The sequence below is a fragment of the Elephantulus edwardii genome, unplaced genomic scaffold (genome assembly GCF_000299155.1).
Source record: "Elephantulus edwardii isolate Elephantulus edwardi_28Jun2011 unplaced genomic scaffold, EleEdw1.0 scaffold00009, whole genome shotgun sequence".
Lineage (NCBI taxonomy): Eukaryota > Metazoa > Chordata > Mammalia > Macroscelidea > Macroscelididae > Elephantulus > Elephantulus edwardii.
In genome coordinates, this window is record NW_006399759.1 from 5,005,891 (window position 1) to 5,030,679 (window position 24,789).

The window sequence follows — 24,789 nt, forward strand, 5'->3', positions numbered from 1 at the left end:
AAAAAAAAAAGGCAAAAAGAAGCTGGTAGCAGTAATGTACTTTAATGGTTATGGGGTTCATTGGGGATGTTAACAGACTATAGATCAGGTTGGCAACAGGATACAGTCTAGACAACTTCTCAAGAGTGGTCGTAGGCCCTTTGACCTTTAGCCTCACAGCTTAGGTCAGTGTTACAAAGTTCCCTTATTCCTGCCAGCTAAGGTGTCTTCGCTCAGCCCTCCAGCAAGCTTGGCAGATGGCCTATGCCTCTCATCCGTGGGGCAGCAGCCCCAAGTCAGCTCTGGATCATGTTGACTCTGATCCTCTGCAGAGGCAGCTGGCTTTTGATCTTTTGTGTAAAAATCCTGTCCCGGTGGCACAGGAATCTTTGGCCCAGAAGAACCTGCACTGCTAACCCCTTCCTTGTTGGTGTTGAGCTTCCCCAAAATTAATTTTGAGAATACACTTATTTAAGACATCTAAAATACTATCCTGTCAACATGTGGTCTAAAATGTTTCATTATTACTGAGGTGTTTTTCCATCTTTGTACTGCGTACAAAGGTGCTGCCTTTCAAGTGTTCAGTAGCCACGTGAGGCTTGTGCTGGCGGGCTGGACTAGGACAGCATAGCCAGGGGAGCTCACCTGATAGGGAAGATGCACCACCACTTTTCCCCAGTGGAGGAGGGATTGCAGAGAATGGATGCAAGCAATGAGAGAGCAGAAAATTCCTGAGCCTCGTACCAAAACATCCACCTCACTGGAACGCTATGAGACAAAGTAGGACTACCCATAGCATTTCCAAGGCCATAATCTTACTGGAAGGAAACTGGGCCATCTCTCTCCTGTGGAGCCACTGGCAGGTTCAAACCATGGACCTTTCAAGGCTTAACCCATTATGCCAATATATGCCAAACCTCTATAGTTATTTGACACAGCTATTGTAAACTGTGTTTTGACTTACAGAATCACGTGTATGTATTGTATACTACAGTGTTCTGTAAGTTTAATCTTATTTATGGTTAGGTATGAGTAAAAGAGTTCTGGTAGCCAGTTAGGTAAAGCATTTCAGTGCCAACCCAAAGGCAGGCAGTTCAACTCTACCAAGCATTCCATGGGAGAAAGATGGACAATCTTCTCCTGGGCTATTTTTGTTGTTGTTTTAATTTTATACTGATTTATTTACAAAGTGTGAATATATTCTTTTTCACAAAAGATCCTTCCCATTTCCTTCAACCCCCCCCATCAAACTGTGCAACTCTATGATTAACAATTCCACCCTCCACCCATCCTCACCCCTCTGCTTTCACCCTACCCCCCTCCCATGACTCTTCATTCTCATTCTACAGTAATGGTTTTATATAGTATTTGTCCTTGTTGGACTGAGTTCACTCAGTGTAATGCTCTCTAGTCCCTCCCAAGTTAGGTAGTAATTTACAAAATCATTGACTGATGATAGAGAAGATGTTGAGATTGTTAACAATTGCATCTTGCTCAAAATCCACAATCAACACTCTTGGCACCAGCAGTCAGGAAATCAAAAGACAAATTGTATTGGGAACTGAAATGGAAACTTGTACACCAATGTATATAGCAGTGTTATTCAGCATTGCAAGAACATGGAAACAGCCCAAATGTCCAAGCACAAACAAATGGTATGGGAAGTTATGGTACATTCATACAATGGAATGCTACACAGCACGCAGGAGCAATGATTTTGTAAATTACTTGCTGTGGTATTTATAACCTCTGTAACCATGCTGTGGGGGATCAGCTAAGAGTCAACTCTAACTCAACAACAGTGATAGGAAGTTTTCTATGATATCTAAGGAGCTCTGGTGGCATACTGAATAATAGGCAAATGGTCAGAGATTTGAACCCATTAGTCACTCCTCCAAAGAAAAATGGGCAGTCTCCTGCCATAAAGATTTATAGCCTCAGAAATCCAGTAGAGAGAGGGCCACGGTGAGTTAGTATTGACTGAGCAGCATTGGGTTTGGATTTTGGTGGGCATATGACATGGGAGTAGTAATTGAGTTGTAGGATTCTTTCATTCCATTTAGGAGGCCCGAATGTGCTGAACAGGTATAAGTGGAACTTCCAGACTGAAATGGACTCTATTGTTGTTAGGTGCCATCGGGTACAACTAATAGCGATCCTATGAACAATGTTTTCTGAAGCCTGACCTATCCTGTGCCATCCTCTCTGGCATACGTGAGCCCATTGCTGCAGTCACTGACAGACAAGTGATGGTTACACATGAGGTGAACTGGCTGGAAATTGAAGTTAGGTCTCACACGAAAGGAAAGAATCCTACAACTAGACTACCTCCACCCTCACATGTTGTTATATATTAGGTCTTCCTCGCTTTTGCTGACCTTTCCAAGCGTGATGTCCTTTTCTAAGGAATAGCCTTGTCTGAAGTGGAGAGACGAAACTTTGCCATCCTTGCCTCTAAGGAGCATTCTGGCTGCATTTTCTCCAAGACTTATCCCTTTGTTTTTTTAGCAGTCCTTGCATCATTTAGTACCCTTCTTCAACACCAGAATTCAAATGCATCACTTCTTCTGTCATTATTCATTGTTCAGCTCTCAGATGCATAACAAGTGACTGAAAAAAACATGGCCTGAATCAAGCTCACCTTAGTCCTCAAACTGACATCAGTGCTCCTTTGTATCTTGGAGAGTTTCCTGACTCCTGACAACACACTTTCCCAATACACTACATCTCCTGACTTCTGGTACCAAGGATGTGGATTGTGGATCCAAGTAAGATGAAATCATTGACAATTTCTTTTCCCCATCTATCATGAAGTTGCCTGTCAGCCCAGTGGTGAGGATTTTTGTTTCTTGATGTGGAGATGCAACCCGTCCTGAAGTCTGGAATCTTTGATCTTCTGCAGCAAGCATTTCAAATACTCCTTACTTTGATCAAACAAGGTTGTGTCATCTGCGTAATACAGGTTGTTGAGTCCTCCTCCAATCCTGATACCATATTCATCTTCATAGAGCTGCTGACTCTTGAATGATTTGTTTGGCATACAGATTGAATAAGTATGGAATAATATCTTTAATCCCACATGCAAGCAAAATATTACTGAAAATCACCCCAAAACAGCTATAATAATACAATGACAGAGAACTGCCAGAAATTCAAGTTGGGTTTAAATGATACCATTGCACCAGGGATATATTATAACTGATGTCACGTGGACCTTGAATGAAAGCAGAGAATACCGAAGCATGTCTATTTATGTATTATTGACCACACAGAAGCTTTTGACTGTGTGGATCATAAGAATTCATGGCTTACTTTAAGAAGAATGAATGAACACTTAATGATAGTCATAGGAAACCTATACCGAGACCAAGAAGCTGTTATCAAAACAGAGCAAAGTTTGCATGTGATTTAAAATCAAGAAAGTTGTGAGTCTGGACTGTACCCATTCTCCATACCTGCTCAGTCTGTATGCTGAGCAAATCATTTGAGAAGCTGAAAAGTGGACCCTTGTTGTTTTGTCCCTCTGAGTCAGAACTGACCCATTGCTGACCCTCCAGCAGGTTTTCAGAGGCAGTTAACCACACTGGAGAAGTCTACCCATCTTTCTCCCCCACAGCAGTAGATCCAAACCGCATGCCTTTAGTTTGGAAGCGCTGCTCCTTGCTACCAAGGCGCCAGAGCTCCCTAATGGACTGTTGTTGCCATCATGCCATCAAGTTGGAACCGACCCATAGCTGACTCTCCACTGGGTTTTCAGAGTCAATAAATCGTACAGGAGATTGCTCATCCTTCTCCCACAGAACAGCTGGTGGATTCAAACCATGTGCCTTTAGCATTGCAGCACAGCTTCTTACTACTAGGCCATGATGGGGGGGGGGCGCAGGGTAAAAAAAGAGTTGGCAGTCCACTTCCAAAAGCAATGAAAACTCTATCAATGAGAATGATCTCATTCTGTCATACATGGGGTCGCTTTAAATCAGGGGCAACTAACAGCAACAAAAACCTAAGACATTGTTGATTTAAGATTCAGAATCTTTATCACCACATTATACCAGCCCTCTCCCATGAAAAAAAAATTTAAAGTTTGTTATTCACTGAAAACTCGAAGGCACACAATTCAAATCCACCAGCTGCTGTGGGATGGGAGTGGAGGGTGGGGGAACAGACAGTCTCCTCCAGTGCAGTTTACCACCTCTGAAAACCCACTGGAGGGTCAGCTATGGGTCAGGTCCAACTTGATAATTTACAACTACAGCAACTAATACTCTGTGTGTGTAAGTATATTGTCAAGGAAAATTGTCTTAATGTTTTGCTCAAGTGATCAGAATAACATGAATCTTGCAAAGATAATGTATGTAGAACATGAAAACTTAGGCTAACTGGCATAGAAACATTAATAATTACTACTTACAAAATATGTTTCTGTTATGATTTTATAAGGGCAGTTGTAGTATTGCAACTAGCAGTGCTTGCCATTGTTTTGGTTTTTAACATAAATGTTGAATTACAGGGCAGAATATCATCGTCATAGTTGCTGGAGCAAATATGCTTTTGAATACTGAGGACCTGAGGGCAGCAGCCAATGTCATTAGCAGAGCCAAAGTCATGGTCTGCCAGCTAGAAATAACTCCAGCCACTTCTCTGGAAGCCTTGACAATGGCCCGCAGCAATGGAGGTAATTTTACATATTTGTCATTCTTTCTGTGAAAGCTTTTATCTTTGTCTTACTAAAGCTAACCTTTTAAGTTTGACAAATCAACCCTTTTTTTCCCCATAGTAAAATAATCTTTCTTTTGTCTTTGTCATTCACTGCCTTACAGACCTTGATAATGTTAGAAAATAAGAAAGGCATTTCTTAACATCCTCAATACACATCTTCAGTCTAGTGAGAAGAATTAATACAAGTTGTGACTAGAATCCCTGAGGAGTAGCTTGACCGGGAGACTCTCCAGGTGGTGACTCTTGACTGGCAGACATTGAGTTGCATGTCACGTGTGGTCATTGCACAGTTAACATGCTTACCAGCATTAAAGCTTAGTTACTCTTTTTTGGTAAAGCTTCATCATGCCTTCTATAAAGAACACATGAACGTCATCTTTTCTATGTTGTCTATTCATCATGGTTGGACTTTTGTGCAAACTTTTACAAACACAAGTGGAGATACATGAAGAGGCCAGATTAGCAATCGCCCACCTTCAAACGTTACTAAGTGAAGAGTCTTTTTAAATTTTATTTTATTATTTTGTGTGTGTGTACTGTCAAATCAGATCTGACTGGTCCAGGAGATTGTCCCTCCTTCTCCAGTAGAGAATCTGGTGTATTCAAACCGCACACCTCTGGGATTGCAGTGCGGCTTCTTTCCACTAAGCCACCAGAACTCCTTAACCAAGCAGAGTCTTGAGTCATTTGCTCTCCCACTCATTCGCCTTCTCTCAACTGCAGCAAATAACAGGCTTTTTTTTTTATGGTGAGAAAAATTTATATTTAGAATTAGCCCGCTGGACTCAGTTTAGATGATCCCAGTTTTGTTGGCAACATCCAAAGCATCATGGTCAGGAACAAGTCGAACATAGGCCTTCTTCTCTCCATCAGGCCTATGTTGACCTTAGCGACATCAATGTCATAGAGCTTCTTTACAGCTTGTTTAATTTAGTGCTTGTTGGCCTTGACATCCACAATGATCACAAGTGTGTTGTTATCTTCTATCTTCTTCATAGCTGACTCCGTCCGTGGTCAGGGGAAATTTGATGATGGCATAGTGGTCAAGCTTGTTTCTCCTGGGGATGCTCTTCCAGGGGTATTTGGGCTGCCGTCGGAGTCTCAGTGTCTTAGGCCGCCGGAAGGTGGGTGATGTGCGGATCTTCTCTTTTTTTTTGCCTGTGAATGCCCTTCAGGACTGCCTTCTTGGCCTTTAATGCCTTTGCTTTGGCTTCAGTTTTGGGAGGGGCAGGGGCTTCCTTCTTTGCTTTCGGCGCCATCTTTGAAAAAGAAATAACAGGTTTTTTAAACAAATTCAGGTAGTTCATTGCCCAATCTTACAGCATCTTCATGATTATTGGCATATTTCAAACCATTGTTGCAAACACTGTGTTTTCCAAGCAGCTTCCAGGCCAGGGGGCTTATCTTTCAGTGCTATAATGGACAATATTCTGATGTGAGCCACAGCATTTTCATTGGATCATTTTTGAAAGGAGAGTGCCAGGCCTTTCCTTCTACTCTTTTAGTCTGGAAGCTCGTCTGAAACCTGTCCACCATGGGTGTCCCTGGTGGTGTTTGAAATACCTGCAAAACTGCTTCCAGTATTACAGCAGCATGCAATCCACCACATAAAACAAGCTCACAAGTGAGTGGTGAGATTGGAAGTTTAACCAACAAATATTATGGTTGTATGTTATCAAATCAGAACCAACCCATAGGTGACCATCTGGTAGTTTCCAGAGGCAGTTAATTGCACTGGAGGAGATTGCCCATCCTTCTCCCATGGAGGAGCTGGTGGCCTTGAACTGAGTGCCTTCAGGATTACAGTGAAGCTTCTTGCCATTAGGCCACTAGAGCTCCCTAGGCTTGAAAAGTAAAATGTGGTCTTAACATCCCTAAAAAATACCACCAAAACAAAAAACCCCTACACACACACACACACACACACACACACACACACAAGGGTCCTGATTCTTTTCTCTTTCTCTCTCTTACCGCCCCCCCCTTATTTCCACCAGGCACCATGGGAAAGCACCTTCTAAAATAAAATCTCATTTCTGCCCTAACTTGTTAGCTTTGTGATCTGGGCAGAATGAGCTGATCTTGCTGAACCTTGTCTGTAAAATGCATGCATGAATACACCTTCCCTACAGAATTGTCTGAAGGATAGACTAAAATAAAATATGATACCAAGCGTAATACATCAGCAAAACTCCATTTTCTTCTGTCCTTTCCACTCCTTTCATTTTAAAACTAGGATCATATACAGGTCTCAGCACCATTTGGTAAAACAATAAATAAAAAGTGGCTACTCTGGAGAGAGATAAGCGAAGGACCAAATTCACAAACAAATCTGTTTTAGTGGTCTGATGGAGCCTGGTGGAACCCCAGAGACTAGAGCCCTTTTCCACCTTTTGAGCCTAGAACTGAACTCACTGGTCTGGCACAACTTGCCAAAGAGTAGACAGAGAGGTAAGGAGAACAGCACCAGTGAGGAGCTCAGCCCTTAAAACAATCCAGGCCGTAAGGGCAGCATTTGTCCAGGGTGAGAGCTCCAGAGGCAGGAACGGAGGAGAGGTTAGGGGAAGAGTGGAAGAATGCTGACACAAGGTGGGAATGGAATCAGAGCCCTGAAACAAAATTAAAGAGTGGTTAACATAACACCAGTCTACTCTGCAAACTTTCACTCTAGTCATGATAAAAAGTTTTTTTTTAAAAAAAAAAAATAATAATACCAACAATAAGGCAATGGAAACTTCTTGAAACTGTAGAAATAGTTCTGAGATTTCTATTCATAAAATAGAGAGAACTGCATTAATTTTTCCTGTTAAATTCTCCTCAAGCTACAAGCCCAAAAAACTGAGAAGGAAAAGAACAGTAAAGTGTCTGTGTGCATGTGTAAGTGATTTCTTCCAGAGTTTATAGAAGTTTATACAGCAATAAATAGAAGAGAAGTTACCGAAATGATTTAGTGGGAAATTTTGAAATGTATGTCCTGATTTAACAAAATTTCCTCTTGGCAAATCAGCATGCTGTGGCAAATTCTCACTGACATTTAATGTATTTTTAATGGACTCGAAGCTGTCAAAAAGAATTGTGAGCCAAGCCCATTTGGCTGCATGTTCTCAGGGTGTCACAGATAAAGTCTAGTGCTTATGGTAAGATCCTGTGCGCTGCACACATCCTCGTCAGATGATGTAACTGCAGAGTGCCAGTGCCTCCATGCTCCTGTCTTCCCTTGTATACTTCAAAGCATATTCTCACGTAACCTCTTTTTTGCTTCCTCCCCAAATTACTGAGGAGTAATGATGTCTGTTTGAGGACTAAGGTGTGTCTGATTCAGGCCATAGCCTTTCCAGTCACTTGCTATGCATCTGAGAGCTGGACAGTGAATAAGAATGACAGAAAAATAATTGATGCCCTAGAACTGTGGGGTTGGAGAAGAGCACTGAATATCCTATAGACGGCCAGGAGAACAGTTACATCTCAGGGTGCAGCCAGAGTGCTCTTTGGAGGCAAGAATGATGAGGCTTCACCTCACATACTTTGGATATGCTTCTAAGAGGTGCTATTCCTTGGAGTAGGACATGATGATGGGAAAGGTTGAGGATCAGCAAAAGAGAGGAAGACCCTTGACCAAGTGGATCAACTGCTGCAATGGGGTGTTCTGTATCAGGAAGTGTGAAGATGGCACAGGATAGAAGAGGGTTCAGATCTCTTGTCCATAGTGTCTCTGTAAGTCATGCTCAACTCGACGGCACCTAACAACAACTGTCCTTGCTTCTCGGGTATGCCTGTTTCTTCTATCCTAGTCCTGAGGATCACTCATTTCACAGGTGAGTAACTGAGGTGGGTGAGCAACTTGCCCTGGAGCTGTCATGTGGAGAGGACACAGAAATAGTCCCTGCGTTACCTGCCGGAAGCTCCTTTACCTGAAGAAGGGAGTGGATGGAGTAGATGATCGTGGGCCGTAGATTACTGCTGGCCTGCTTCTCGTTCTTATTAAGGAGCGGCATGCATAAGTAAGAATTCTGCATGATCGTTTTGTAATGTTGGAAGTTATATATTTTTTGTATCTGGGTGTACTCTCCAGCTTAAAGGCACTTTTAATATGCATTTGGTCCTGAGAAAAACTTTATGACAAAGATACGGCAGTTCTCATTCTCCCTGATGGAAAGGACCAAGACTGGCAGTAAGAGAAGTCATTTTCTCACCTTTGGTGATTATTTTAACAAATGTGTAAGTCAGGGTTTCAGAGTCTTAAGATCCATGTTGTGTCTTCCAGTCTACATGCTTAAAAGCACCTACCACGGTGCAGAGTAGTATGGCATCGAGGAGAATGGAGACCAAACCTGTGATAACCTGTCTCAAAACCCTCCTTATCATCTACTCCTTCGTCTTCTGGATCACTGGGGTGATCCTGCTGGCCGTTGGAGTCTGGGGCAAACTCACTCTTGGCACCTATATCTCCCTCATTGCCGAGAACTCCACCAATGCCCCCTACGTGCTCATCGGAACCAGTACCACTATTGTCATTTTTGGCCTGTTTGGATGCTTTGCCACTTGCCACGGCAGCCCATGGATGCTGAAACTGTATGCCATGTTTTTGTCCCTGGTGTTCCTGGCTGAGCTCGTGGCTGGCATTTCAGGGTTTGTGTTTCATCATGAGATCAAGGACACCTTCCTGAGGACTTACACGGATGCCATGCAGAATTACAATGGAAATGACGAACAGAGCCGGGCAGTGGATCACGTGCAGCGTAGTCTGAGCTGCTGTGGCATGCAGAACTACACCAACTGGAGCACCAGCCCCTACTTCCTGGATCATGGCATCCCCCCTAGTTGCTGCATGAACGACACTGACTGTAACCCCCAGGATCTACACAATCTGACTGTGGCTGCCACCAAAGTTAACCAGAAGGGTTGTTAGGATCTGGTGACCAGCTTCATGGGGACTAACATGGGAATCATCGCTGGAGTGGCTTTTGGAATTGCATTCTCCCAGTTGATTGGCATGCTCCTGGCCTGCTGTCTGTCCCGGTTCATCACGGCCAACCAATATGAGATGGTGTAAGGAGAAGTCTTTCAGGAACGATGGGATAAGAGACCTGTTCCGAAAAGAACTGCAGCAATCTATGAAAGACTTCCCAAAGAATGTTAGAGCACAGCACATAATGCCCCCTGCACCCGTATTCCTCCCTTCCCCCACTCCAAGTGTGCAACCAACACTCCCACACAGTCAGCTCCACCTTTCAGCCTGCATCATGTGTAGTGTTCCAATTTGTGAAGCCCCTTGTTGTGCCAGAGTGTAGCCAGGTCCCCTTGCAGCTAGTCCTTAGTGGACCCGCCCCTAGCCCCATGGCTCTGTGTGTGCCAGCTCCTCCATCTGTACTTGGTCCAACTGCAGCTCATTGTAGGTGACTGGTTATCACACCATCACTGGCCCGCTGGGCCCTGCATGTAGTATGGGAGGCTCCTGTTTGCTCTTCACCATGATCAAGAAACACCACCAATAAACAACCTTGACTTAGATAAAAAAAAAAGCACCTACCACGTCCCATTTATTTCAAGGAACTAGACCTTTATGAAGAAGATCTCTAGAAAACTTAAAAAAAAAAGCCTACCCATAAATTGTAGTATTTTCTAGCATGTAGCCCAAGCCTTGGGTATTTTTGCTGCTCAGTCACATAGAAGAGCCTGTCGGGGGTTTTCCATATTGAGCACCCCATGCAGTACACACACATACATGTGCACACATGCTCAACACACACATAACTGCACACACATGCACATATATGTGCACGCATAACACACACACATGCACACGTGCACAGCCACTTCTGTTGGGAACCTCTCTAGCCAGAGCTTTCTCTGACCAATTGGCTGATCCCCAACTGGTAGTTACTAGGCTAAGTTCTGTACCATGAGGGGTGTGTGTGTGTGTGTGTGTGTGTGTGTGTGTGTGTGTGTAATGCACCTCAATTATCACATGAGAGAAGAATTATATACTAAGAGAATTGGCTTGGGAGTCCATGAAGTCTGGCTTTTGAGTTCAGACCAAATGAAGGACCTCAGGTCTGTTCCTTGCTCTGTATTAGGTTAAATGTTGGGCTGCTAGTCAAAAGGTTGGCAGTTCAAATCCACCAACTGCTTTTTCTGGAGATTGATAAGGCAGTCTGCTCCTATGAGGATTTACGGCCTCAGAAACACAGCAGAGGGTTGGCGTGAGTTAGAACTGACAAAACAATAGTGGGTTATGTATTCTTCATGGTTTTCATCTGAAAGAAGGCAATTGGGCTGAGAGATCTTGTGGTTCTTTAAAGTTACAGTAGAACAACTGCAGAGCTGAGTGGGCAAATCCTAATGGTTTCAGAAAACCATTGAAATGAACAAGAAAGCTCTTGTCCATTGTCCATTGGAAAACATAGGTATAATCAGCATTATTTTACCTTCGAGAAAGATGGTGAAATTATCATAGTGATCATCTGCTGGTTTATTATCACAGCTCCTTTATCTCCACTACATATAAATAATGAAGTTTGAATTCAGTATATTGTGTTATGAGATTATTTATCAGTTGTTAAGGCATACCTTTTCAATCTGTATGCAAAACAGATAATTCAGGAGGCTGGGCTTTATGAGGAGAAATATGGCATCAGGATTGAAGGAAAACTCACCAACAACCTCTTTGATACAATGACACAACCTTGCTTGCTGAAACTTAAGAAGACCAGAATCACTTGCTGCAGAAGATCAGGGACTGTAGTCTACAATATGGATTGAAACTCAACATCATGAAGGCAAAGATTCTCACCACTGGGACAACTGGCCAGCACCATGATGGATGGAGAATAGATTAAGGTTGATAACAAGTACAGTTTGTTCAGCTCCACAATCAGTAATCTTAAAACCAGCAGTCAGGAAATCAAAGGACAAATTGCATTGGGAAAATCTGCTGTCAGGGCCCTCTCTAGAGTACTGAAAAGCAGCGATATAAGTCTAGAGCCTAAGGTGCACCGAATCCAGGCCATGGTCTTCACAATTGCTTGTTATGCTTCAGAGAACGACTAAGGATGAGAGAAAAAGAATTGTGGTGCTGGAGGAGTCTTGAACATACCATGGGCTGCCAAGAAAACAAATAGGTCTGTCTTGAAGAGGGTGAAACCAGGTTTCTCCTTGGAAGCTAGGATTCTGGAGCTCCATCTCACAAACTTTGGGCATGTGGTCATGAGAGACCAGTCTTTGGAAAAGGACATCATGCTTGGAAGGGTGGAGTGACAGCACGGGAGAGGAAGGCCCTGGATGAGATGAATGATACAGTGACTGGGGCAAAGGGGGTTGGTGTGTCAGAATTATTGAGACTGGCTCAGGACAGGGCAGTCTTCAGAGCTGCTGTACATAGGGTCACTATAGGTCACAGGCGACTCAATGGCATATAACAAGAAGATATAAGAAAAGACTGCTTTCTCCCTTTGAATATACTATCTCAGAACTCTCTTCCTGCCTTTACCTAAATTGAGGCATTGATTGTAAAGCAGCTGCAACATCAAAAATGAGCGTCTAGCCCTGTGTAGCCCCTACCCTTGCCACGCAGGCCACCAGGCTGTGAGGTGGGCCTCTGCAGAGCTTGTGCTGCAGCTGCTTGTGGTAAAATTATACATGTTGCTACTGGTCTTTATATCCATTTCAAAGCCAAAGAAATCTTACAGAAACAATTATAAATAATTGAGATGGTGAGAGTGCCAAGATTAAATTCTAGGTATGATACAAAGTATCTCTTAATACCACCTTAGTCCTTTTCCATTTGGCATGTAAGCCTTTGTAGCTGGCTGCCTAGACTTTCACAATAGCATTTCACAAAGGCTGAGACTCTTGAGTGTTTGCTCTGGTCCCTGAGAAGAATCCCTGAAGGGAGAGGCAGCCAAGTCGCTGCTCTGAGGACCCTGACCATCTGACCAGGTCCTACACTTTGCTGAGGGGAATTTTTCTTCCCCTTTCTCTTGCTTGGTGATGGTGGTTAGCTGCTGCTGAGTTGATGCCAACTCATGATAACCTCATGAGTGATGGAACAAAACACCTCCTGGTCCTCTGTCAGCCCCATGATAGCTTAGGGATTGACCATTGTGATCCATAAGGTTTTCATTGGCCGGCTTTTGGAATTAGAACTCCAAGCCTTTCCTCCAACTTCATCTTAGACTGGAAGCTGTGCTGAAGCATGTTCCGCATCTCAGCAACACACAAGCCTTCACTAGCAGATGAGTATGTATAAGGTACCTCAGCCAGGAATCGAACCGGAGTTTCTCACGTGGAAGGTGACAGTTCTATGGCCGATCCACAGGTGCCTCAGATCTCGTTACTAGGATCTTCTTAACTGTCCAGCCTTTGCTTTCTATTAAGAGCTTCTACCTTCTAGATCTCCTCTGTATTCCCTTTGAAATCTCCTCTGTTCCTCATTGCTATTACCACACCAAATTCTGGCATGCCATTAAGAAAACCTGGAGGTTAGCCCATCTTATATTGTTATGGACAAGAGTGGCTATTAGGAGCTATCAGTTAACTGTAACTCCAAGCTACTCCCTAGTACATTCTGTGTTCTCTGGTTTCATGTGGTTCCAGGGCAACCTCATTGTTTCCATCTTACCCCTTACAAATTTGCATTCTTCTTTGATTAGCTTCATCCACTAATTCTTCATTGTGGTAAACTGTTTACTCTTATTGGTGGTCGTAGGAGCCAAAAGAGTGCTTTCTTTCTGGCACTTTATCTCCCCTCTGAGATTAGTTTCTGGTCCCACAAGTAGGCAGTGTGTCATGTGTTTTCATAATAAAAATGCTTCCACTTGGGGTCAAATATAAGCAAGTAAGATATTATTCATGTTTATGCTATTTTTATGGTAAGGTCAAATTATGGAATTTTTCATTCCTGTAATCTGTGTATAAAATTTAGTGACTACAGGCTCTCTTCCACAGGACAGTCCATCTGTAATCTAAGGGCCACTCCCATAACCAGCCCAAATCTCTCTACTCCAGTTCCCGCATCTGTTCCCTGGCAGTGTAGTGCATAATGTACTGAGACGTCAGTAGTTTGAGTTCACCGACCACTTCTGGGGAGAAAGAGGAGCAGATTGCTCCTGGAAAGATCTACAACCTCAGAAATCCAGTGGGGGAGCGGAGTCACCGTAAGTCAGAACCTCCCGACTGCAGTGGGTTCTGGTTATCAAGGTCCAGTCTCACTTCTGTCATCAAGTCCATCCTTTCCAAATACCATTCCTTCTTCATTGTTTCCAACTTTTGCAGTCCAGTCACCAGTTATCCTTGGAAAGGGACATCATGCTTAGAAAGGTGTCATGTAGGCAAAAGATAAAACCCTCAATGAGCTAGCCTGACACAGTGACTGCAGCAATGGATTCAAGTACGTTAGAAATGATGAGGATGGCACAGGATAGGGTTGCTATGAATCATACTTGACAACACCGAACAACAATAATGCCCTGAGTCGTTTTGAAGACCATGCAAAAAATGCATTGAAAGCAGCGAGTTGATTTTTAGTCTTGTTCTGTATTAAAGCCAGTAGCGTTGAGGGAGATCATCACATCTTTGCCTGGCTGCCTCTTTCCTTTCATTCGGGTCTCCACTCAGTTGTCTTCTACTCCGGGAAGTTTTCCTTGACCACTGTCCAGAGCAGCCATCACCCCAGCCTAACTGAATTACTTTGAGTGTTTGGTTTAGTAGCACTTAGCTGTGTTTGAGAAGTTGCATAGGGTGAAGGATTCTGTCTCCAGTGCCTGGATCAGCACCTGACATGTAGTTTGAGCTCATTAAATACTTGGTGAATAAAAGAATGTCTGGAGAGTCAGAAGTAACAAGGGGCAGGAGTTTGATGAAGGAGGTGGAGAGAGTTATCCTCAAAGCTGCCTTCAGCTGGAAATGGAGACTCACTTCCATCCAGTCAGTTGAATTCATTGTGATGCTCCACTGGGTTTCCAGGCTGTAAATCTTGGAGATGCAAGGAGACTTCTCATCTTTCTCATGTGGAGACTTGAGGCCTTTGGGTGAGCAATACATTATGCGGTGGACTGTGCCACCAGACCTTACTATTAATCAGGATTTTTACCCCCTAGTAACAAATGGCAGAAACTCAAATCAACCCAGCTTAAGAATTAAAAAAATGCCTGAGATATTTGCCTACACTTCTTTTATTCCTATGTCTGAATCATTTCTCAACCCTGTCTGGCTGCTATACCAATTCCCATTTCCTTCACCTTATCCGTTTAATGCCTCCTGACCCTTTAGCGTATTTCTCATATGCTACATCCTCGGGGCTCTGAACTATTAGTTAATTATACACTTATTACAGAATTATTTAACAAATATCTGCCTTTCCCATGTACACTCCACAAAGGGAGGGGCCATGTTTTTTCTGTCACCATAGTCTACCCTGAGGTTTGGCCAAGACTCAGCACATCAGTAAATGTCTTTTTTTAAAATTATTTTTAAAAAATTAAAGACATTTAAAAACTAGAATTAAAGAAATGAATGTCTTGGCTCACATAGGTGGGATAAGTCTCAGTGTCGGTGGCAGAAATGAAGGCAAGTTCTAGAGACACAAAGGGTGAGGTAGTTTGAAATCAGGGCTGACATTCCCAGGATTCTGCACTGGTTCCTTGTTACTTCTCTGAGCCTTGCTTCATGCTGCAGAGGACTTCTCTGCAAACAGAGCCTCGTGGGCACCAGCAGCCCAGACCCACATCCTCCCATTCAGACAGCACCCTCTGTTCCACCACCTGTATATCCTGGTGGTGCGCTCTGCTTGAACCTTATGCATGTGCTTAGGAACAGCTGTAGTTGCTGAGGAAGTGGGATGCTGGAGTGGGCCAGGCCAGCGGCAGGTCATGTTACAGTTCCTGTTACCGAGGCAGAGTAACATGGGGTGGTTCCTGGAAAGGTGGAATACTGGGCACAGAAAAGCTAAAGTCCACTGCACCAGCTAACAAAGGGATAGTATTTTTGAAAGCTGAGTCACCACACTTCAGGTGCTAACGAAAAGCCAGATGGAAGGCAGAAAATAAAGCAAATGTTTTTTATTTTCATATGATGACGTACCATATACTCAAGCATGTCGAATTGAATCACTGCCCAGAGCTAAGGTCTCAGTGCATTGATGAGATGGTGGTGAAAAGAGAAAGCCTTTCTCAGAGTCCTCCAAAGCCTGGAACTTGGCTCTGTTTTAAAATAAAAAGTTAAAACATGTGCTTTTAAAAAAAAATTAAGAAGCCTATATAATAAAGGAAAAATGTACCTCCCTTATTCTCTCCCCCAAAACTAACCTGTCAGATTAGGGCGTAACCTCTCAGATATTTTTCCTCTTCACATACAAGTATATAAATGTAAATATACTCATACTTTGTTTAAAAGAGAGGGGAATCATACATTACAAAGCTGACTTTTACATCTACTAATTCTGGAAATATTTGTCTGACAAAGCATAAATGTGTATCACATTGTGTAACAACTCTGAGCATCCATTAGATATTTATGACATTATTATTATTATTATTATTATTTATTATGTGTGTGTACCGTGAAATCGGATCTGACAGATACAGGAGGAGATTGTTCCTCCTTCTCCAGCAGAGCATCTGGTGGATTTGAACTGCGCACCTCTGGGATTGCAGTGCAGCTTCTTGCCACTAGGCCACCAGAGCTCACCAGTGTCATAATTTTTAACCACACTTCTTTGATAGATGTTAATAGAGAAATCTACGTATTTTTTCTTTTTCTGTTGCAAATAAAGTTGCATCAACATCACTTTACATCAGCATTGCAAACTTGTGTTATTTCTGTAGTATAGCTTTTAAAAGAAATTTCTAGATCCTAGAGTTTTGAGATAAAATGGAGCTTTCATAAGATGAAAGGCAGGCTATGCTGTTCTGTATGGTAACTTGCTCTGACCATGGCTAAAATGCAGATTTGAGATCATGCTAAATGAGCAATGGTGTTTTGATTTAATGCTACAGGAAAGTATATCTGTTCTAAAAAGTTAAAAAGTCAGTGGGCATGTTAAAATACTGGGCAGTGAGGCCATTTATGCATAACTGACATCTCTGAGACCTTGCAGAAGCAGAAGAACCAATGGGAGAGACTGTTGCCAGGCTACAAACTCTACCGGAAAACAGGAGAGATGGGTGGACAGGGGGCTGTTGGGCTGTATGTAGAGGACAATATAATAACAGTAATAATCCTTGACATTTGTACAACACTTTACAGTTTACATGGAGATTTTTACATGTTTTCTAATTTAAGCTGCAAATAACCCTGCACAAAAGTCTGACCAGCCAAAAATACACCATAGAATTTCTGTGGGAGGACATTCTGTATAAAGAAACTTAAAATGAAAGTGTGGGAATGGTGTTAGCATATACATCACTGAAAAAGAACCTCAGCCCAAATCCAAATGTTGAGTAAGGCCTTGGTAGCCTGAGCAGACCCAAGCTGTAGACAGTTGCTGTTAACCAGCGTCTACCCAAGAACATGGAAGGTTCGGTGCCAAGCTCATTGAGAGCAAGCCATCTGGAGAGACTATCAGTGTGAACCTTAATGTCCTCCAGGGTCAGGGATTGCATAACAATGAAAGAGTTTTTCTTTCTCTTTTCAAGGAGAAGAGTGAATTGGGGGGAAGGGGGAGGGTAGGGAGAAAAGTGCAACAATGAATGACTGGAAACCCTAAGTCTCTGTAAACTTTCATGAAAATTAATTTAAAAAAGAAAAAGAAAGAAAGCTCGCCAGTCTGGTTGAGTCCTATGGTGGAGAAGTACATGTCTGACAAAGGGGAGCTTCCTGTAAATGTAATTTCCTTAGACTTTCAAACAAAACATTGTGAGTTGCAGTTGTTTCTGTGGACAGAGTTCTGGCCTAGAGAGGGCATTTTAGTGGAGAGAGCCAAACCCTAGACTTTAATAAAGCCAGAAGACCAAGGCAGGGACCCAGCTTACCCACTGCTCAGTGTGTGACCTTTGGCATGTGAGCTCATCTCTCTGAGACTTGCTTTCCGCCCCCTCAGTCACTGTGATGCTATAACATTCTCATTTACCTATTTCTGCTATCCCCACGCATCCTTCTCAAAAGTTTCTGTGGGTGAGCACTCAGCTCTGACTAAATTCCTCTCTTCCTTTCACAGTCTTTATGTTTTCAAATTGCTCCAAGAAACCTTGTAATCTTGTGTGTGTATGTTAACATGATGAGTTGTGTGTGATACATCAAGTGCACGAAACATCTATATGTACTTGGACTTCCTATTCACTGCTCTTACCAGGGGAATTCCAAGCCCTTTGCCATTTCATTTCTATCATCTTTTTTTTTTCTTCCCTGGGAAAATTAGAGTTATGATCTAGCCTTCCAAGTAAGCACTTCATCTAACCCGCAAAAATGCTCACCAGCCTGTTAACATTCTTACAGGTCCTTTCGTGTCATAACATTTCTCCTTTCCTTTAATGTTCTAGTTGCCTTTGCCTGAGCTTGGTAATCACCTAAGTTGTAAATACTGATGCTTACCCTTGACGCTAAAATGTTATAAAGGGAAAAATAGAATGAGTGGACATAAGAAAGGACTGGTATTTAGGCTGTGGTGGAGTTTTGAAATTTCAGCCTTACCAGCATCTGTAACTAATTTGATTTTTAATCTTATGAAAAAATATAACAAAAATGATCCTTCTTGAGGATTTCCCTTCTGGGTATCTGTCGGTGCATGATCAGAATTGATGAGCAATGAACCCGATGTCATTCCTTTGTAGTGAAAACATTGTTCAACCCAGCCCCTGCCATTGCTGACCTGGATCCCCGGTTCTACGCCCTCTCTGATGTGTTTTGCTGCAATGAAAGTGAGGTACGGACTGAATTTTTAAAGATTTGATTTCACAGCGAAGTTCTGTGGGGTCGGGAGTGAGACAGATGCTGTTCACACCTGGAAGCAAATTATTTGATGGGTGAAAAAAAAATTGAACCAATTCACTACATTGTATTAAATATTCACAAGTAAAAAAAAGAAAGAAAGAAAGAAAATGAGGTAAGGACGAAAGGTGTTGGTTGCTCCATGAGAAACCAAACACTTTTCTGTGAGTGGATAAAAGAGGCAAAATTAACCTCAGCAGTTGGAGCACCTGGGAATTACTGAGCACAGTGAAAACAGGGTTGTTTGTTTTGAGGGGGTTTGGTTGTTTTTTTGTTTGGTTTTTATCTCATTTACTGGGATTTGGAGAAAAGGGAAGGAGCCAGTCCTAAAGTAAGCACCGTATGGCTTAGGGTGTAATGTATCAGGCTGCTAACTAAAAGGTCAGCAGTTCAAGTCTGCCAGCTGATGTGCAGGAGAAAGATGGTCAGTCTCCTCTAGTAAAACTATACTGTCTCCAAAACCCAGGGGAGGGTTTTTATGATTCAGGATCGTCTCAACAGCAGTGGATTGATTGCTTGATTGATTGACTGATTGATTTTTAAGGAGGGAGAAAAAGTGATTCTTTTGCATCACGACCATAATCTTACCCTTATCAAACTTGGGCTAATTTTAGTCTCCTTCCTGTACTTTTGTTATTAATATTCAATTGTGGAGGTTCCCCCCCTTAATTATTCCATATTATGCAGACTAATTTGTATTAGGATTAGCCTAGTGAATAGTGAGTTGTACCAACAACTAAAAAATTAGCAGTTCGAAGCCACAGGAGAAGAATGGACAGTCTCCTCTCCTGCAATTTACAGACCCGGAAAACCCACTGTGGGGTCAGCTATGAATTGTTTCCAACTCAGCAACAGTGATATTATTTTAACCAGATTTTGTTGTTAAGTGTCGTCGAGTCATAGACGACTCATAGCAACCCCATGAATGAAGAGCCCTGAGCACTGTTTATAGATTTTCTGGAGGCAAGCTATTACGGAAGTGGATGCCACTCCTGCTTCCAAGCTTGTTTTAATCGGGAGCTCCACCAAACACTGTCAACCATGGGTAACCAGTATCGCTTTTGACTCATCAATGTCACAGTGTTCAGCTTCACAGTGTTGGGTGGCTCTCCCCGATTAAAACAAGCTTGGAAGCAGGAGCGGCATCCACTTCCGTAATAGCTTGCCTCCAGAAACCCTATGAACCTGGAGAAAGGATGAAAGTCTCACAAGTGTTGAGGATTTTCGTTCATAGGGTCGCTCTGAGTTGCCTAACTCGACGGCACTTAACAAAAACAACAAGACGAGCATAGGTAACATACAGAGCAACAAGGTGGTTGTTGTTGTTGTTGTTGTTGTTGTTGTTACGTGCCGTCGAGTTGCTTGCGACTCATAGCGACCCTATGTACAACAGCCCTAAACTCTGCTCTGTCCTGTGCCAATCGCACTGTCTCTGATACACCCATCCCGATTACCCCAGTCACTGAATCAATCCACCTCATAGAAGGTCTTCCTCTCCTGTGCTGTCCCTCCACCCTCCCAAGCATGATGTCCCTCTCTAAGGACCAGTCTCTCCTTACAACATGTCCGAAGTATGTCAGACGAAGCCTCAGAATCCTTGCCAGCCGCTCGGTTTAACCCTCTCCAGGATAGTGATTAATAAACTGTTCTCGTGTTCTCAGGTGATTCTAAGACAGAATGAAGGTTTTTAAGATTTCTTGACCTTCCTTTTTGATCATTTCAGCACATAGAAGCAACAAAAAAGACTGCTTCAAGGAGCATAATACTAGCAAACCACAATAGGTTGTGCAACATTTGTGAGAAACCCCCATGGCCAGGCATTGTCCTCGGCAAGAGGAGTCGTTAGGAAGTAGTGACCATTTCACAAGAGGAGGTTAGATCACCTTCAACTGCCCAAGTGTTATAAATTACCCTGTTAAATACTTACGTAGCGCTCTTTGTTTTGTCTTCCAACACTCAAATTCTGTGTCTTAAGGTTCTGTCTTCTCTAGTAAGTTACAGTGTCTACAAGGGTTGGGGCACCTGCCTTAGTATGGTATTCCCAGTGGCTGTCACTATGTGTATAGATAATTACCCATTAAAGCATAGTAAACTTAAGATCCAGCCACCTAGAAGGCATTACGTGAAGAAAGATAATTTAATATAGTCAAGAAATATTTACAAGAATAAAGTACAGCATTCACCATACATCCAGTGGAAGTGGGGGTGGGGTGGAATGAATGGGGGAGGAATGCAGTACTAGAGGGAAAAATGACAAGGTGTTTTGGTTTGTTTTCTGCCATTGAAGAACAGCATAAATTCTCAGATCAGAAGTATGTTAACAGTACTTCTTTTGCTTTTCTGTTATTATCAATTCAGAACTGACCCATAGCTGACCCTCCAGTGGGTTTTCAGAGGCAGTTAATCACACAGGAGGAGATTGCCCAGCCTTCTCTGGTGGCCTTGAACCACATGCCTTCAGGATTGCAGTGCAGTACTATATAAGAGAAATAAAAATCTCTACTTACATACCTTTTAGTGGAACTGTATAAATAAGGATAAAAGCAAAAATTCTTTTAAACTTCTAGAGAAAAGGGCAGATTACTCATTAAAGAGCATTATATTTCCTATTATCAACTATAAATGTTAAAAATCAATGGAATAATAACTTTAGAATGCTAAGAGAAATAGTCAACTTATAATTTAATGACTAGCTAAACTCCCATTATAGAATGAAATAAAGACCTTTTCTAGCATTTAAAGACTAAGATAATTTTCACTCACAAATCTCCATTTTGGAGAGCTCTGGTGACCTAGCACATAAGGAATTTCCCAAATTCAAACAGAAGATGAGGAATATAAGATGAAAAAAAAAAAATGATGTGCACAGAAAGTGCCCAAAAATACGTCAAGAAATTTAATTTGTAAGTAAAATTTTATCTTAATTGTGATTTTAACAAATGTTTACAGAGAAGTTAGATTTTCATTCAATGATTGCTGCACATTTTACCCTCTCTCCCTCCCCCCGCCACGTTCACTTTTTTAAAAATATTTATTCATTATTGCACTATTACCTGCCTCCCCACCCTAGTCCTTTTTGCAGTGATATACCTCTTATTCTGGGCTGTTGTCATATGTATAATGCCTAATCATATATTCCTTTTAGACAATTCTTTCCTTCATCTGTTCCAATGAAATGTTCAACATCTATCCACTCTTATCCTATCCTTATCCCAACCCCCCATGTCAGACCTGCTTTATAATAGTGGTGCTGTGCAGTATTTGTCCTTTTATGACTGAGATATTTCACTCAGCATGATGTCCTCCAGTGTCCCCCATGTGTCTAATGTTTTACAAGTTCATTGGTTTTCAGTGCTGCATTGTAGTATTTCATTGTGTGAATTTACTATAGTTTTTTAATCCACTCCTTTTTTATAGAATCAAGAAATTTCATTTTACTTATTAGCTGAAAAAGAAGCCCTGTTGGTATCATGGGTAATACATAACTGAAATCCAAAAGATGAGAAGTTCAAACCTACCAGCCCATCCATGGGAGAAAAACATACCTATTGTGTGCTTCCATACAGATGACAGCCTAGGAAACATTGGTGGCACATTTCCACAGTCCTGTGAGGTCAATATGAGTTGGAATAGACTTGATAGCAGTTGGTTTGGTTTTGATTTATTCACTGATAAAAAATTAGCATCTCATGTTGTGCTTTGAAAAGAGAGAAAATTAAAACCTAGACAACAATAATAAGATGATGATGTTCCTAAGTAGTTAAACTGCTATGATCTTTGTCTTCTTTGAAAAGAAGACAGAGATTCTGAATCATTGTGGGCATTGATAGTGCAGAAAACCTGGAATTCTCATCTAATACTTGTAGAAGTAGTAAATCAATGCAAATACTTTGGAGAAAACTTTTATTAAATTCTATTCCTAAATAGACCTCTTCAAGAGATACTGAGTTATGAGCAAGGAAGTGCTTGAACATAAATGTCTGCTGCGTCATTTCTTTACTGAAAGGTGTAGCAGAAAGGGGAGGGGGATGCTGAAGTGCTTGTCAAAAGGCAAATAGATTTTGCTTAATTCGTAGTATATTACCCCGAGAAAATGAGAACTGAGACACAAATGGAGATTTATACACCAATATTCATAGCAGCGTTATTCACAATCATAAGAATATGGAAACAACCCAAATGTCCAACCACAATTGAATGGATTAAGACATTGTGGTACATTCACATGATGGAATACTACTCAGGATGCAGAAACAATGATTTTGAAAATTACTACATTACTTGGGAGAGACTGGAGAACATTATGCTAAGTGAACTAACTCAGTCTCATAAGGACAAATACTGTATAAGACCATTATTGTAGAAATAAAAAGATAATTAGTAAAACGTGTATGAGGATCTAAGGTGGAAATGGTGGAAGCAGAGGTATAAGGATGGGCAGGGGGTGGTGGACAGAGGGTTAGTCATCAGGTCCCACAATTTGATGGGTGAAGGGTGGGGTGGGTAAAGGGAATGGGAAAGATCTGGTGTGAAGAACAATGTATATGAACTTTGTAAGCAAACCAGTATCAAATAAAAATTTTATTTAAGAAAAAGAAGTATTATACAGAGATACCCTGGCAGCTATTATTTGAAAATTATAATAAGAAAATAATAAAAGTTGTTGTAAAGTGCCATCGAGTCGTAGATGACTCATAGCAACCCTATGAACGAAAAGACCTGAGCACTGTTCATACAGTTTCCAGAGGCAAGCCATTTCGGAAGTGGATGCCACTCCTGCTTCCAAGCATGTTTTAGTTGGGAAACTCCACCAAACACTGTCCTCCATGGGTAACCATTATCACATTTGGCACATCAGTGTGTCACAGTGTTTAGCATCACAGCAACCATGAATTACCTCTGTACAGCAATACACAGACCAGAGTTATACCATTTAGAAGAATGTTTGACAAAAAACAGTTTCAACCAGGTCTGAGGGCCTTAATGGGTTTTTAAATAGGAAGCCTTATCACATTGCCTCACTTCCCTTAGCAAATCAACATTCCACCCTACTGCTCATCAATCCCAGCCAACAACTTCTGTAGAACCAGCTCCTGCAGATGACTTTCAAACTGGTCTCCAGCAACATACTGCCTACCAAAAAGGGTTTTTAAATAGGAGGCCTTATCACATCACCTCACTGCCCTTTGTGAATCAACATTCTACCCTACTGCTCACCAACCCCAGCCAACAGCTTAGAAATGGAAAAAAAAAGTAGTATATTTGCTATATAAAATATTATGCAGTTAAAAAATATGTAGAGGAAAATGTGCAACAATGAATGACTGGAAATCCAAGTTTTCTACAAACTTTCATTAAAATCTCAATTAAAAAGAAAATTTGAAATATATATAGAGAGAGGGGGGTGGGGAAGATGGGCGATCTCCTCCTGTGTGATTTATAGCCTCTAAAACCCCTCTAGATAGTCAGTGATGAATGCCAGAGCACACAAAAACATGTGTATCAACACAAATGAAATAATATTAAGAGAGGAAACAGTACATTGCTAAATAATTTATACCGAAGGTGCCATTTATTTTAAGAACAACTTCTGAAGCAAACAAGGTAAAATGTTAATAGTTGTTAAAGGTAGGTGGTTGGGTCATGAGTGTTTGTAACCTTTTTTATGCTAATTTTTTTTTCATTAAGCAGTAGTATTTTTCAAGTTCTTTAGAAACTATACCCACAAGAGACTTACTTGGATTCTGAAGACAAACACCAGCCTGTCCACACTCCTCATTTTACAATTGGATTGTAAGTGACCTTGATCACTGGAGGGCTCCAAAATGCCAGGCCACTGCATTTTCTATTAGATTTCAGTGCCTCTCCTACTCAGCTTCCATCTGTTTAAAAAAAAAAAAACAAAAAACAGAAGTTAGGTCTCGGACATGGGAAGTTAAGACTAGCAGTATGAGGAAAGCATGATATCTCAAGAGGCCCAGAAAAAATTGTGTTCTTAGATGCCAGAATTTACAGGTAAAATTTAAACCCAAATCAGTGGCACCTCTCACTATTTCTCCTTCCCTTGTTTTATTTTTTTTATAATATTTTTTTATTGGGAAAAACATATTGGGGGTACAAGGAGGTGAGGGTTGGGGGGTAGAAGGGTGAGGATGGGCCAGGATGCAG

General features: G+C 41.8%; 1 protein-coding gene and 1 pseudogene across 1 annotated transcript in view; both read left to right on the forward strand.

Annotated features, from left to right (window-relative positions):
* RBKS (ribokinase) overlaps positions 1-24,789 on the forward strand; it is a 175,084-nt gene that overhangs the window by 94,322 nt on the left and 55,973 nt on the right. The window contains exons 5-6 of the mRNA XM_006880576.1: positions 4,490-4,654; positions 18,465-18,556. Of these exons, the coding sequence (XP_006880638.1) occupies positions 4,490-4,654; positions 18,465-18,556 (257 nt within the window). The remainder of the gene's footprint in view (positions 1-4,489; positions 4,655-18,464; positions 18,557-24,789) is intronic.
* Positions 9,002-9,751, forward strand: LOC102854997 (annotated as a pseudogene).